A 14,461-nucleotide genomic window follows, 5' to 3' on the forward strand; every position below is an offset into this window, starting at 1 on the left:
TGTTCTATACATTTGTTTAACTATTAAATAGTTTTTGATGTACAAATACATTTCTACTTAAAAAATGTTTTGAATTTTTTGTGGCTATGGACATGACATTGGCAAGGCCTGTGTGGAATTAAGTTTTAAGAATTTCAGGCCAGGCTAGTGGCTCAGGCCTGTAATTCCAGCACTTTGGGAAGCCGAGGCAGAAGGGTCACTTGAGGCCAGGAGTTTGAAATCAGCCTGGGCAATAAAGCAAAACTCCGTCTCTACAAAAAATTTAAAAATAAGAATTTCAGTCAAAGCCAATGATAGGTAAACTCTCCTGACCCATGGAAGTGCTGGATCTGTGTGTTAAGCCTTGACCTGCAGCACTGCTTAGTGGGTCTCTATTATCGAACAATAACTGTTGTAGTGCTAAGGATAGGGTAATCCCCAGTTTTGCTCTTCAGTGTGCCAATGTCTAGCACAAAGTAGACAAAGCACTAGGAATGGCCACTGTTTCTGCACAGTTACTGAGCATGCTCAATGGTGAAGAAGGATTGAAATATTGCAGTGTAGGCAGATTTCAGGAGAAATTTTGTTACATTGCGCCAGGCTACTGCACTTTACATACTTGAAGGACAACACATATTAAGCGAAGGAAAACTGATTTAACTGCTGGCCTCTGAAAAATTCTCTTTTCTCCTACCAGGTTCTACACATATTTTAACACCCAAAAAGCTGTTGGATGATATAAAGATGCTGAATAAACCCAAGGATAAACTCTCCTTTATTAAGGATGAATAGCTTTTCTTTTTGGAGGGTTTAGAGATTCTTACTAATATGTTGAACTAAAATAGAAAGAAAATGTTGCTGTCATGTAATTTAAACAATGTAAATATTTTATGGAATAATGGCTTTTCAAATATATTTCTTAAGGAACTGTTTATGATTATGTATTACTGGATTTGTCATTTTTGATAATTTAAATATTGCTGCTGCTTTGTAGATGATGAGAAGAAATGTTAAAATGCTTTCTAAAAGGAAATTTTTTCACCTTTGGAGCAGAATATATTAGAGTTGTGGGTAATTTCTCACAACCACCTATGTACATACTAATTACCCATTGGATACTTACATCTAAACATCTCATGCTAAAGTATAGTTTTTTGGGAAAGAATGATTTTAAATAAAGAGATTGTAAAAGTAAAAACTGTAAATGTGTATGTATGATAGAATTGTTTCCTCTAAGTGTAGTTTTTCTTTCAACTAAAATTCAGTTTGTTTTATGTGCAAAATAATTCAGTCATTAATAGAAATGGAGTGATTTCACAGTGTATACTATTTTGCCACATACTTCTAAAGAACACAATTTTATATAATTTTGAAATCATGTATGTTTAAATTAGAAAACCAAAAATCATGAACATTCTAAGAGAAAATAAATATAGAATTTAAAAAATTATTCTGGTTTGTTTTTTCTGTAGGGGAGAGGGGAAAGTTAGAAATTTTAAAAGTTCTAGAGTAACAAAGAAGAAAAGGAATCTACCGTAATACTCCCACCGAGATATCTCCTAATGACTTTTTCAAAAATAATGTAATCTCTGTGTAGGGTTAGATAATATATGTCTGCAGATGTGTTTTGTTAAACAAAGGGAACATCTTTGTTTCAAATCTATTCTTTTACTTGACCTCATAGTGTTCTGTCATACAGCAGACCATAGTTGTATTGATTCAGAGTTTTGCTCTTATAAATAATGCTGCATTGTTTGGGTACATACCTTTGCAGACTTACACAGACATTTCCATAATGTAAATTCCTAGCAGTGGTCAAGGGATTTGTGCATTTAAATATTAACAGATACCCATTTTTAATTTTTTTTTTTTTTTTTTTTTTTTTGAGATGGAGTCTCGCTCTGTCACCCAGGCTGGAGTACAGTGGCGCAATCTCGGCGCACTGCAAGCTCCCCCTCCCAGGTTCACACCATTCTTCTGCCTCAGCCTCCCGAATAGCTGGGACTACGGGCGCCTGCCACCATGCCCGGCTAATGTTTTGTGGGTTTTTTTTTTTTTTTTTTTTTTTTTTTTGCTTTTTGTTAGTGTATTTTTAGTAGAGACAGGGTTTCACTATGTTAGCCAGGATGGTCTCGATCTCCTGATCTCGTGATCCACCCGCCTCGGCCTCCCAAAGTGCTGGGATTACAGGCGTGAGCCACTGCGCTTGGCCCATTTTTAATTTTTACGTAGATAAATCCATCACTTTTCCATTTTAACTTCTGAATTTCACATGCTGCTTAGAAATACCTTCCACACTCCAGGATTATAAATTCACGCATGGTTTCTTCTAGAACATTTTGATAGATTCATTCTATTTTTTACAGGTAACTCACCCATCTGGAATAGATTTTAGTGTAAGAACGTGTGCTAGATATTGTCTCTTAGCACTTGGCATGGCGTCCCATGCCTCCTTACCCCATACCACAGGGGACGAAAGGCTAAACATGAAGTTTTTCAGACTCTAAGAAAAATAAGGTCTGAACAGTTTACATTCTACCAATGATGTGCACTTGGTCAAGATTTGGAGGCAGAGGCCATCTACTATGCCAGCAGACAAGCTCCTGCAGACAAGAATTGTTTGTAGCAACCAGACTCCACATTTTAGTGTCTTGTCACCTGCTTCATGGGTATGAGTTAATGCTGTGGCAGCAGCACCAGCTTCCTGTCCTTTGGGTCACAGATGGTAAAATGATCGTGGGCCTCCAGTTTCTGCTCCTACTGCTTTTTCAATGATTTTTGTAAGGACCTAATTCTCTGTATTAAATGCCTTTCTGCTTGAAATATCTAGAGTTTGTTTCCAGCATGGAACCCTGACTTGATAAAAGTATTTCATAGTGGCCCAGCTTCACTCCTTTCTAAACAGCCAGATGTTATACCAGATCCTATTGGGTAATCTCTCTTTCCCCAACTAAACTGAAATACCACGATTATCATAGACTAAATTTCCATTTGTATCGTGGTCTATTTCTGGATTCTCTTTTAATGATGTACAGTTTGTTTTGTGTTTCTTTTTCCCTGTTTCAATTCATGGTATGTTTTAATATGTAGTGGAAGAAGTTCCTATTCCATCCACCTCAATTACTATTATTTTTCAGAAATTTTCTATCAAATTTTTCTAGGTGAACTTTAGTATCATTTTGTTGAGTTCCCAAAAAAGCTATTTTGGTATTTTCATAGGATTAGCATTGTTTATAGGTTAATTTAGGAAAAATCGACATCTTTTATAATATGGAAACTTGATATTCAGGAATGTGGAATGTCTTTTCATTTAAATCTTTATAACCTTCAGAATCTTCATTTTCTTCATATAGTTACTGCACATTGTCAAAATATTTTTGTAGTTCCATTGTGGGTTGAATCTTTGATTATTTTTCAAATGGGTAGGGATACAGAAAATTTACTTTTGATTTTTTTTTTTTTTTTTTTAATAGAGACAGGGTCTTGCTATGTCACCCAGGCTGGAGTACAGTTATGTGATCATAGCTCACTGGAATTTTGAACTCCTGGGCCATAGTGATCTTCCTGCCTCAGCCTCCCGAGTAGCCAGGACTACAGGTATGGGCCACCACATCTGGCTAATTTTGTTTTTTTTTTTTTTTGTATAGACAGTCTCACTGTGTTGCCCTGGCTGGTCTCAAACTCCTGGCCTTAAGCAATCCTCCTGTCTCAGCCTCCCAAAGTGTGGGGATTACAGGTGTGAGCCACTGTGCCTGGCCAACTTTTGATATGTTAATCGCATAACTTTACTAAGTATTGATAATAAAGTAATAATATACAAATGCTTAGTGCTTTCTATTATTAACTCATTCCATCTGCTCATGTATTCCTGTGAGCATAGGTACTGTGATTATCATCTTTATTTTAAAACTGAGGAGACTGAGACCCAAGAGATAAATGTAACTTGGTGTGGATCAGTGCATGGAAAGGAAGGGCTTGGCGCAATAAACAGCCTTCTTTGCAAACTACGCATGAAAACAATGTATCTCCAGTAAGAGGACTAGTTTTTGGTGTCTGCATTTTATCTGAGATCTTTGTATGCCTCAGTAACTCCCTCTCCAGGGTTAGGACATGTGTAGAATAGGTATTTAGATTAATCCAATGGCCTGGAACAAATGGAACTAAGAGTGTGATGACAGCAAACACTGGGCTGTTTATTCATTTGATCACTTAACATCTCAGTAACCACTTTATCCTGATCACACTGATATCAGATGCTTTGGGTCCTATATTTCACATATATGTTAAGCTTTGAATTGCAGAGACCTTTTGTTTACTAAACCTCGTATGAATTTGAAGCCATAAGACATCATCTCACATAAATTCTGGTATGAGCTGATTTTTTCCCCCATAGAATTAGCAATTACAGGCCAAAGCAGGAGGATCACTTGAGCCCAGGCGTTGGAATGAGCCTGGGCAACATAGTGAGACCACATCTTTTTTTCTTTTTTTCTCTCTCTGTGAAGAGTCTGAAAGTAGTGAGACCACATCTCTACAAAAAAAGGAAGGAGAAAAAAAAGGTTGGGTATGGTGACACGCACCTGTGATCCCAGCTACTACTCAAGAGGCTGAGGCAGTAGGATTGCTTGAACCAAGGAGGTGCAGGCTGCAGTGAACTGTGATCACACCTCTGCACTTCAGCCTGGGCGAGAATGAGTCCCTGTCTCAAAAAAAAAAAAAAAAAAAAAAAAATTACAGGTTTTGATTTCAAGACCCAGGAAAAGACTTTTTTTGTTGTTGCAACCAACGGAAACTATTTATTCACTGTCTCTGAAACACAGCTTTGCTTCCTGTTGAAATGTGCTTTATTTATAAAACAGTGGATTCACATTCTTCAACCATATTAGTAAATAAATACAGAGATCTTTATTAATCCTGTTATCCTGTTTCCTAGACCCTTCGCCTCCACTGCTCCAGGGTCACAACAGGAGTTTACAAGGTCTCAAAATTATTGGATTTGAGCAACAAAGGGCCTGACCCCACAGTTTATTGTGTAAGATATGACACCTCCATAGCTCAGTTCTTCCCTAGCTATTCTGTACCCTTTGTAAGTCCTACTGGGATGCAAGCAGATTTCTCCTAAAATCAAAGGAGCAAGAAATGTCTTACTCCTATAGGAAAAGTTTTACCACCAAAACAATGTTTTGTCTATTAAATATAAACACATACTCATGTTTAGTACAAATTAGGCCTATTTTATATAATTCATTAACAGCAAGATTACAATAGAAAGGATAAAATGAAGAGATTTCTTTTGCAAACTCTAATAGTTAACTAAAGGGGATAGCTAGAGCTTTCTCTTAAAGATGATAGGCCAGGTGCAGTGGCTCACGCCTATAATCCCAGCACTTTGGGAGACCAAGGCAGGCAGATCACCTGAGGTCAGGGGTTGGAGACCAGCCTGACCAACATGGTGAAACCCGGTCTCTACTAAAAATACAAAAATTAGCCAGGCGTGGTGGTGGGCGCCTGTAATCCCAACTACTCGGGAGGCTGAGGCAGGAGAATCACTTGAACCTGGGAGGTGGAGATTGCAGTGAGCCAAGGTCCGGCAATTGTACTCCAGCCTGGGCGACAGAGCAAGACTGTCTCAAAAAATATAAATAAAAATAAAAAAATTTTTAAAAGATGATAAAAAGCCCTCTACAGAGAGTCCCATTGCATCCTGCTGGCAGCTTCAAGCAGCCAGAGCACAGCTAGACCTTGGAGTAAATACTAAGAGGCCTCTGCACCCTGGAGACTGCCGGGTGTTTCTTTACAGCACCACCGCCCTCAGGCAATGCTGAGCCCTTGACCCCCAGCATTAGGGGTACCATTACTTTTACTTTACAAGCTTGTTTTTCTGGTTTACTACTGGAACAGAATTAGAAGAGAGGTCATAAGAATTGACACAAGAATTGCATGAGGGAGGAGATGGCCAAGACTACAGAATCAGTAAGTATAAAATTATCCTTGTAAATCAGAGCCTAGTGCCTTTCTAGAACTCCTTAAGGGCATTGCCTGCCCTTTTTTGCTATTTCTTAGATTAGTCGTGTTACAGTGATTACTCATCATGACCCCTGATCTTCAAGGAAATGGAAAATTACATTTAGAATATGGTTTGATAAAGCAGAAATGGGCCACATTTTTAAATCAACAATGATTTTAATTGCCAATTTCTATAAATGTTAATTTGAGGGATTTAGAAATACTCGTTAATGGTAGACGTTTCTAACCAAGGTTCCATGGATTTGTTTCAGGGCGTCCATGAACTTTTAAAAATGTATTCTCTTCCACGAGAAGAAAAAGCATGGGGGAAGGGAGACTCCATAGCTTTCACCAGATTCTCAAAAAATGAGCCCAAAAAAGGTTAAGAACGAATTAATCATATAAGAACACTTCAAGCCAGAGAAGTATGTAATTTTAAACTTGGGGATGAGATAGTGGTACTTGACATACAAAACAGATTAGCAAGTTGTGATTAAATTTAGGTATGTAATGATGTTGGAAGCCCCTTGGAACTGCCAAAAAAACAAAATGACCTAATTGGCTTTTATTAGCAATTTATGAATCAGGCAGCATCCCATCTATGAAATAGAAAGGCTGAGCACAGGAGTGGGCTTTATAGGCAGAAAAGGCAGAAGAAAACAGAAACAAGGAACAAAAGGTGTCTTTATATGGGTTAAAGCAGAGGGGACTTCCTTATGCCAGCTCAGGTTGACAGGGCCCCTTCTAATGGGATACTGTGAATGTTCTGGGTTTAAAAAAAAAAAAAAAACTGGCCTATTTTAAAGTTCAGTTTGATTACGTGGCACCTAGCATGAGTGACTGCATTCTAGTTTGGTCTGGTCTGTTGGGGTCTCCTGCAGGAGCTTAGTCCAAAAACAATGACCTCCCATACGTTTTATTTAATAGAACATACACAGTTTAAGCTCTGTTTTTTCTGTTATAATATCACCCATAGTTCTTTGCTATCTTCCTTACAGTGCCACAGCTTGAAGTAAATTTGGCCATAAAGTCAGAGGTATTTTCAGACTGACCTGTGCTTTATCTCTTCCAGGGTACCCTCAACCAATTTACAAACCCCAAAGTTAAAAATAGTCCATTCTCCAGCCAGCTAGACAAATACCAACTGCCCACATTGGCATGAAAATCTAAAGTGGGAATAGATTCAACTCCCTCCTGACCACTGAGCTAAACTCTGGGAGTCGGGAAACCATTTGTTGAATGTCTGGGGTGAATGAATATCAGAAGTTTCAGGAAAGGGCGAAAGAGCCAATACCCTGCTGTGCTGTCACTAAGGAGGTAATACATCACTCTTAAAGAAGCAAAGCGAAAGCTTGCTCTGAAAGAAAAACAAAAAACAAAAAAAAACCTGCTCTGGTCTACATGAAACATTACAAATTTACTTAATCCTTGGTACACAGTTTTAATGAATTGTCTTTTCCAAAATTTCATTAAGGCTATTATTTTCACATATTTCTGACTTCAAGAGATCTTTAAACAAATAATGTTGACTTATAAGTATATTGTAAAAATTTCATATGGTACAGAAAAGAAGATTAAAAACCCCTTTCTCCCCCAAAACTCCCAGTTTCCTTTACTAGAGGTTCACTTAAGATTTTTAGATATCTTTCCCAAAAATATGTATGCCCTTTAAAAAAAAATACACACATGAAGAGCCAGGCACAGTGGTGTGTGCCTGTAGTCCCAGCCACTCAGGAGGCTAAGGCAGGAGGATTGTTTGAAGTTCAAGTCCAGCCTGGGCAACATAGCAAGACCCCTGAGGTTACAACTGTCTATATATATGCTTAGGTATCTTGCTTCTTTCACTGACTTTTGCAGATAATCCAACCTCATTCTTTTCGGTGGCTACAAAGTATTGTCATTTATGAATCATCACAGGCGGTATTTAGATTAGTTCCCCCTTGGGGTTGTTACGATCAATGCTCCAGTGGCCTTCCCTGTACATACATCGTGCCACATTGTGTGGCTTATATATAAAAGAAATTCCTAGTGGTGAAACTGCTGCTCTGAAAGTACGTGATTTGGAATTTGTGGAACTTGGTAGATATTATCAAATGGTCTTCCAAAAAAGTTGCATTTCCGCCAACAGCATGTGAGAGTACCAGTTTCCTCCATCCTCACTGACACAGGGTTCTTTCATCTTTTTTCAGACTAATAGATAAAAGGAAATTCATTGTTTTGTTTTGGTTTCTTTTATTATGAGTTAGGAAGAACATAGATTTATTTTAAAATAAATACTTGTTGGTTGCTTTTGATTTTAAGAATCAAAAGTCCTTTCTTTTTTTCTTTTTCCTTTAGTACTTTGTGTTACCCATTTCTTATGGTTTCTGTGTTTTCTCTAGATAGTCATCTTCCTAAATTGTGTAGTAAGTAAAATACATTTTGGGGGAAGATCAAGTGTTCTTTGCATTTTTTTCTTTTGAATCCTTGGTTGCCTAGCGTTGAACTAGTATTTCAGTCGATTCCTCCACCTCTGTGCTTTAGCAAGATCTTCTGCAATCGTTTTAATCATTTGATCTGTAGTTTCTTTCAAAATGGTTGCTGTCCTTAGGGCATGATCCAAAGCTGAGTTTAAAATCTACAGAGGAAAAGTCCACACATTTTAATTACATAAACTAACTGCTTTGGGTTCTCTCATTATTAAACATTACAAGGTGGAATTTTCGGAGTATTCCTGTTTTCTACTTGGTCTATTTCTGTTTTTGAGGGTTGGTTTCCTAGGAGACCAGTCTGAGATGGAATATATTTGTTAGGGAAAGGGATTGAAAAAAAGACCAGCACGTGACTGATGAGCATGAATCAGAGGGTGAGGTCAGCCACCAGCTGGGCTGTTTCTCTGCCGCAGAGAAAGAGAAAAAAAGAACAGCTCTTAGGGGCCATTGATGGGGATTTGGGGGCCATAACCACTGAGAGGGTATTCAGGGATACAGCGCATGCGTATGGAAACATTTGAACGTGGCCTGGGGATTTGAGTTAGTGATTTGAAATAGGAAACTGTTGGCAACCCTGATCACAGTGTCACTGGAACAGATCCACTGCCTTCAACCCCCCCGCCGGGGAAATCCTGTAGCTGAGGCACCCCCCACAAATCACTTTCTCCAGGAAATTTCCCTTGGAACCAATTTAGAATAATACAGACCATGCGGCTGCTGAGGCTATGTGTCTTTAGCTTAGTGCTGAGCACAAAATTGTCTTTAGCAGAGCTTTTTCTGAAGCCCTGATACTGTAATAACTTAAGAGCTGCCAGTTCTGTGGGCATCAAGATCAAACCTACCAGCTGCAAGAATTCTCGAATGATTTTCTAAGTCCTCACCTCAGATTTTGTTTCTTCAGTGCTATCAAAGTCACATACGGATTTGCTTCCAGAAATCCTGCAGGAGTAGAAATGGGGCGAGGGTGTTACAGGGTCTGAGCTGTAGGTCATGAAAGCCTGAAGGTTTTTTCTGGAAGACAAAAGCTTTGCATTGATACTTGTGTCAAGCGCCACCCTCAAGCACACTCCTGTTCACATCAGCTCTGTGGTCGGTAATGGCTCTATGTGTGTGGTTTGGGTGTGGGCAGATTCGTGCACCCGCTGCCCTCGTAGCTCTCATACTCCCATGTGGCTGACCGCAGCTGGGCTTCAGAAAAACGTTGTTGCCATGACCATGAGGGTATTTCCTCCCAGAACTGATCTCCTTTTCCTCTAGTACAGATAGAGGCAAGACTCTAAAGACATTTTTTATTCTGTTTTCATTCTTTTGGGGCCAACTTTCTACCTTGCATTTTTATAAAACAAATGCACAAAACTGCCAATTGCAGGTACCTTGGATTGAGTTCATTCTGGCACCAGTGAGCTTTCACCCCAAGGAGGCAGAAGCAGTCAAAAAATAAAAGCAGCTCCTTTTGAAGTAAACAGGCTCCCCTTGCCTGCTACCCTGTGATTGCTTCTCTCTCAGGGATGGCCGGAAGTCTGCACTAGGTGAGTGAGGGCTGCAGGGCCACTGGGCTCTTCGGGTTGTGCAGAGCATGGCTCTAGGGGGTTATTTGCGTAGTCTGTGAAGGGCACAGCCTGGAGTTACACTTTTCTCAAGCATGAGCCGTTGGCCCTGAGGGATACCACAAGAACTTGCCTATTGACAGGGCTGTCATAGAGCCACCCTCACATCTTCCTCTGGCTTCAGGTTTCCTGTTAAGCATTACTTTGGTACATAAAACACTTGTGAGCAATATCATCTCCAGAAAACGTCCTTTCATCCCTCTCCCCTACCATATGAGCATCAATTGGTTCTGCAAGTTATTTTAACACATTGGATTGATCCTCCAGGCAAGAGGTGGTCCAGCATCCAGGGCCCCTAACTAACGAAATACTCTGGGCAGGGGATGGCAGACTGGAGAAGAGTCCTCTCTCTCTCCCCATATCCCATCACTGTCCACTGTCAACAACATAACAGCCATCGCTTGCTGAGTACTTATTATGAGCCAGGTACCATTCTAAGTGCTTTATATGTATGGACTCAGTCCTCAATGAGTTTAGCACTATTATGATTCCCACTTTACATGTGGGGAAATGGAGGCACACTTAGGTCAAGGAACCTGCCCAACAACACAGAACCAAGACAAACCCAAGAAGTCAGTCAGGCACGGTGGCTCATGCCTGTAATCCTAGCACTTTGGGAGGCTGAGGCAGGTGGATCACCTGAGGTCAAGAGTTGGAGACCAGCCTGGTCAACATAGTGAAACCCTGTCTCTACTAAAAATACAAAAAATTAGCTGGGCATGGTGGCGGGTGCCTATGATCTCAGCTACTCGGGAGGCTGAAACAGGAGATTCACTTGAATCCAATGGGGCAGAGGTTGCAGTGAGCCATGATTGTGCCACTTCACTCCAGCCTGGGCGAAAGAGTGAAACTACATCTCAAAAAATAAATAAATAAATAAATAAATAAATAAATAAAACCCAAGAAGTCTCCAAAGGCCACATTCTTAAACACTGTGCTAGACTATGGTAGAGGGTAGTAGGTTCAGACTGAGTGGCTCTGAGAGCAGAGCCTGAATTGTTAGCCACTCTGCAGTGCTATTGGTTCTGTCTCTTACATAGCTCTTGAATGAATACACAGACTCTTCTCTTTCTATCTCCACCAACCTCGGTCAAGCTCCATCATCTCACCTGAATTATTGTACTGGCCTCTTATTTGGCCTTGTCCTCCAATCTTAACTCCTGTAATTCATTTCCACTCCCTCAGTAGCTAGGCTGATCCTTTAAAACACTAAAAATCTTTTTAAATTCCGTGGTTAAAAAACTTAATTGGGGGGGGTCCTGCCACAGTGACTCATGCCTGTAATCCCAGTGCTTTGGGTGACTGAGGTAGGAGGATTCCTTGAGGCTAGGAGTTCAAGATCAGCCTGGGAAACATAGACCCCGTCTCTACAAAAAAAAAAAAAAAGTAGCTGGCTGTGGTATCACATGCCTGTACTCCGAGCTACCCAGGAAGCTGAGCCAGGAGGATCACTTGAGCAAAGGGGGTCAAGGCTGCAGTGAGCCAAGATTGTACTCCAGCCTGGGCAACAGAGCAAGACCCTGCCTCAAAATTTTTTTTTAACTTCACTGGGGGGCCAGACACCTGTAATCCCAGTGCTTTGGGTGACCAAGGTGGGAAGGTCACTTGAGGTCAGGAGTTCAAGACTAGCCTGGGCAACATAGCAAGACCCTGTCTCTACAATTTTTTTTTTTAAATGGGCACCTATAGTCCTAGCTACTCAGGAGGCTGAGGTGGGAGGATGACTTGAGCTCAGGAGTTCCAGGCTGCAGTGAGCTATGATCACCACTGTACTCCATCCTGGGTGACAGAGGGAGACCCTGTCTCTAAAAAATAAAAATGAATTAACAGCAAAAAAAAAAAAACCCTAATTGGCTTCCTCTTGCTCCTAAGATTCTGCAATACTTCCTGGAGCTGACAAGTCTCTAGGACTGGCCCTGACAATTCCTTCCCTCATCAGCCTCATCTTGCTCCACTGCCACTCCCTCTTTTGGGTTCCAGTCACACCATTCCTGAACTTGCCAAGTGCCTTCTCACAACAGGAAGCTTTCCTAGACTGGAATGTTCTTCACTGCCCCCAGATCCCCTTGCTAGTTCATTCATACTTACCCTTCAAAGCTCAGCTTCCCTGAACCCCCAAATTAGATCAATAGGACTTTGTACATCCCCTTCTTGGCACTTACAAAGACTATGCGGCGTCTCTGCCAAAAAAAAAAGCTCTGTGAGGGCAGGGACAGTGGCTGACTTTGTCCTGTGTCCTCAGTACCTCGCACAATGACTTGGTTTATTGAATAAACAAATGAATGATTGAAGTATTAGATAGGTTTAGGTTTGAATCCTGGCTGTCCTAATGATCTAGGTTCTCTTGGGGTAGGTAGTTAATGCACTATCAAGTACATTGTATACACCCAACCAATGAAAGATGTTTTGTTAGTAATCATGAAATAATACTTACTTTCCTGGTGTGGGCTCATGTTCACCTTTAAAGGATTTTGAATTCACTCTCTGAGAACAGATCCGTTTGAGTTTTAAAAAAGCTGAAAAATGTTAGCTATGATTAAATTCAGAGTATCAAAAATGAGCCCCAAATGGTGCATATGTATCATTCCTTGAACTTTTTGTATGAATGAAATATTTCATAAAATTTTAATAAATCAGAAAACTGGGAAACAGACAACAAAGAACTTTTGCTGGGCGCAGTGGCTCATGCCTGTAACCCCAGTGCTTTGGGAGGCTGAGGTGGGAGGATTATTTGAGGCCAGGAGTTTGCTACCAGTCTTCCCTGTCTCTACCAAAAAAAAAAAAATTCATAAGCCCCTTCCATACTAACTATAAATGTTTTGTTAAGTTAGCTGGGCATGGTGGCATGTGCCTACAGTTTTGTAGCTACTTAGGAGGCTAAGGCAGGAGGCTCGCTAGAGCCCAGAAGTTCAAGGAAGCATTGAGCTATGATCACATCACTGCCCTCCAGCCTGGGCAACAGAGCTAGACCCTGTCCCAAAAAATAAAATTAAAAAAAAAAAAAGAACTTTCTATAAAGTATTCTGAACTTAGGAAAAGAAATTCAATTTTAAAAGGAGTTTTAGGCCAGGCGCAGTGGCTCATGTTTTTAATCCCAGCACTTTGGGAGGCCAAGATGGGCAGATCACCTGAGGTCAGGAGTTCAAGACCAGCCTGGTCAACATGGTGAAACCCTGTCTCTACTAAAAATACAAAAATTAGCCGGGTGTGGTGGTGGGTGCCTGTAATCCCAGCTACTTGGGAGACTGAGGCATGAGAGTCACTTGAACCCGGGAGGTAGAGGTTGCAGTGAGCCAAGATAGTGCCACTACACTCCAGCCTGGGTGACAGAGTGAGACTCTGTCTCAAAAAAAAAAAAAAGAAGAAGAGTTTTATTATCAGACAGAAACCAGGAGTTTAGATTCCTTGGGTACTTGCTGTGTGACCTGTGCATGACGTCTGACTTCTCTGGGTTTAACTACCCCATCTGATAAATAGAGGAATAATATCTTCCAAGAGGTTGGACCAAATGGATTTCTGAAATCCTCTTCCATTTTAGGAGTTAATATTCTAGGAGTAGAAACTAATGATTATGTTGCAAAGACAATTCCAGAAAATAGAGACTAAACAGAGAAGGAAAATGTGGAAAAGTCACCATGGAAGACAAGAAGACAGAGAAAGAAAAAGAGATGAGTCAGTGGCCAACAAATCTGCCTCCTCTGCCACCAAGGCTCCCTTCTCCCCTTCCCTTTCCCTCTTCTTCTTCTCTTCTGTCTTCCCCCTCGTTCTCCCTCCAGGTCTCCTGTCTTATTCACTGATTTCAAGTAGCCAGGCTTCACTCACCCTCAGGAGGGTCCCGTTGGACAAGGGACGCTGGGAGAGATTGTCCCTCAGACATGCAAGGCAGGGCAGAAGCCAGAAACACAGATTTAGTCATGCTGACCACCTAGACTTGGAGACTTGGGGCATGATGAAGAGGCACTAACCAGTTCAATCTTGATGCTTTGGTAGTCTCCAAATGTAATTTTGGATTTTACTGGAAACTCAGAATTAGAAAGCACCACAGTATCACCTGGTCCAGTTCTAGTGCAGTGTACAGATCTACAGCATCCAGACAAAGTCCATTGCCTCCCAGTCCAAAGATGAGCTCACAACCTCCTGCCACAGCCCACTCCATTTTCTGTCAGCTCCAATTGCTGTAAGGGTCTTTTAACCTGGAGAAGCTGCCTCCCTATGACTTCTACCCCCTTAGTTAGCTAATGGAGTTCAAGATCAGATTGTGGATGAATCCGTTGCAGCCCTTGTTCGTATACTGGCATGACACAGGCTGTAGACCTCAAGACTAAGAAGACAGTGAAGAAATCTGAGCTATGGCTTCTCCAGTCTTAATGACTGTCACTTCAAAAGAATACATGCAGT

The 14,461-nt window shown here is 40.8% G+C and overlaps 2 protein-coding genes across 3 annotated transcripts in view; one reads left to right on the forward strand and one right to left on the reverse strand.

Annotated features, from left to right (window-relative positions):
- STXBP3 (syntaxin binding protein 3) overlaps positions 1 to 1,429 on the forward strand; it is a 56,635-nt gene extending 55,206 nt beyond the window's left edge. The window contains exon 19 of the mRNA XM_025354088.1: positions 677 to 1,429. Within this exon, the coding sequence (XP_025209873.1) occupies positions 677 to 771 (95 nt within the window). The 3' untranslated portion in view covers positions 772 to 1,429. The remainder of the gene's footprint in view (positions 1 to 676) is intronic.
- A 6,777-nt stretch (positions 1,430 to 8,206) lies between these two features.
- AKNAD1 (AKNA domain containing 1) overlaps positions 8,207 to 14,461 on the reverse strand; it is a 40,683-nt gene continuing 34,428 nt past the window's right edge. The window contains exons 14-16 of one of the 2 annotated variants that reach the window (XM_025384689.1): positions 12,498 to 12,579; positions 9,338 to 9,467; positions 8,207 to 8,602 (exon numbers count right to left, since the gene is read on the reverse strand). In XM_025384689.1, the coding sequence (XP_025240474.1) occupies positions 8,471 to 8,602; positions 9,338 to 9,467; positions 12,498 to 12,579 (344 nt within the window). In that variant the 3' untranslated portion in view covers positions 8,207 to 8,470. The remainder of the gene's footprint in view (positions 8,603 to 9,337; positions 9,468 to 12,497; positions 12,580 to 14,461) is intronic. The other variant, XM_025384700.1, reaches the window with a different exon arrangement.

The sequence above is a fragment of the Theropithecus gelada genome, chromosome 1 (genome assembly GCF_003255815.1).
Source record: "Theropithecus gelada isolate Dixy chromosome 1, Tgel_1.0, whole genome shotgun sequence".
Taxonomy (NCBI): domain Eukaryota; kingdom Metazoa; phylum Chordata; class Mammalia; order Primates; family Cercopithecidae; genus Theropithecus; species Theropithecus gelada.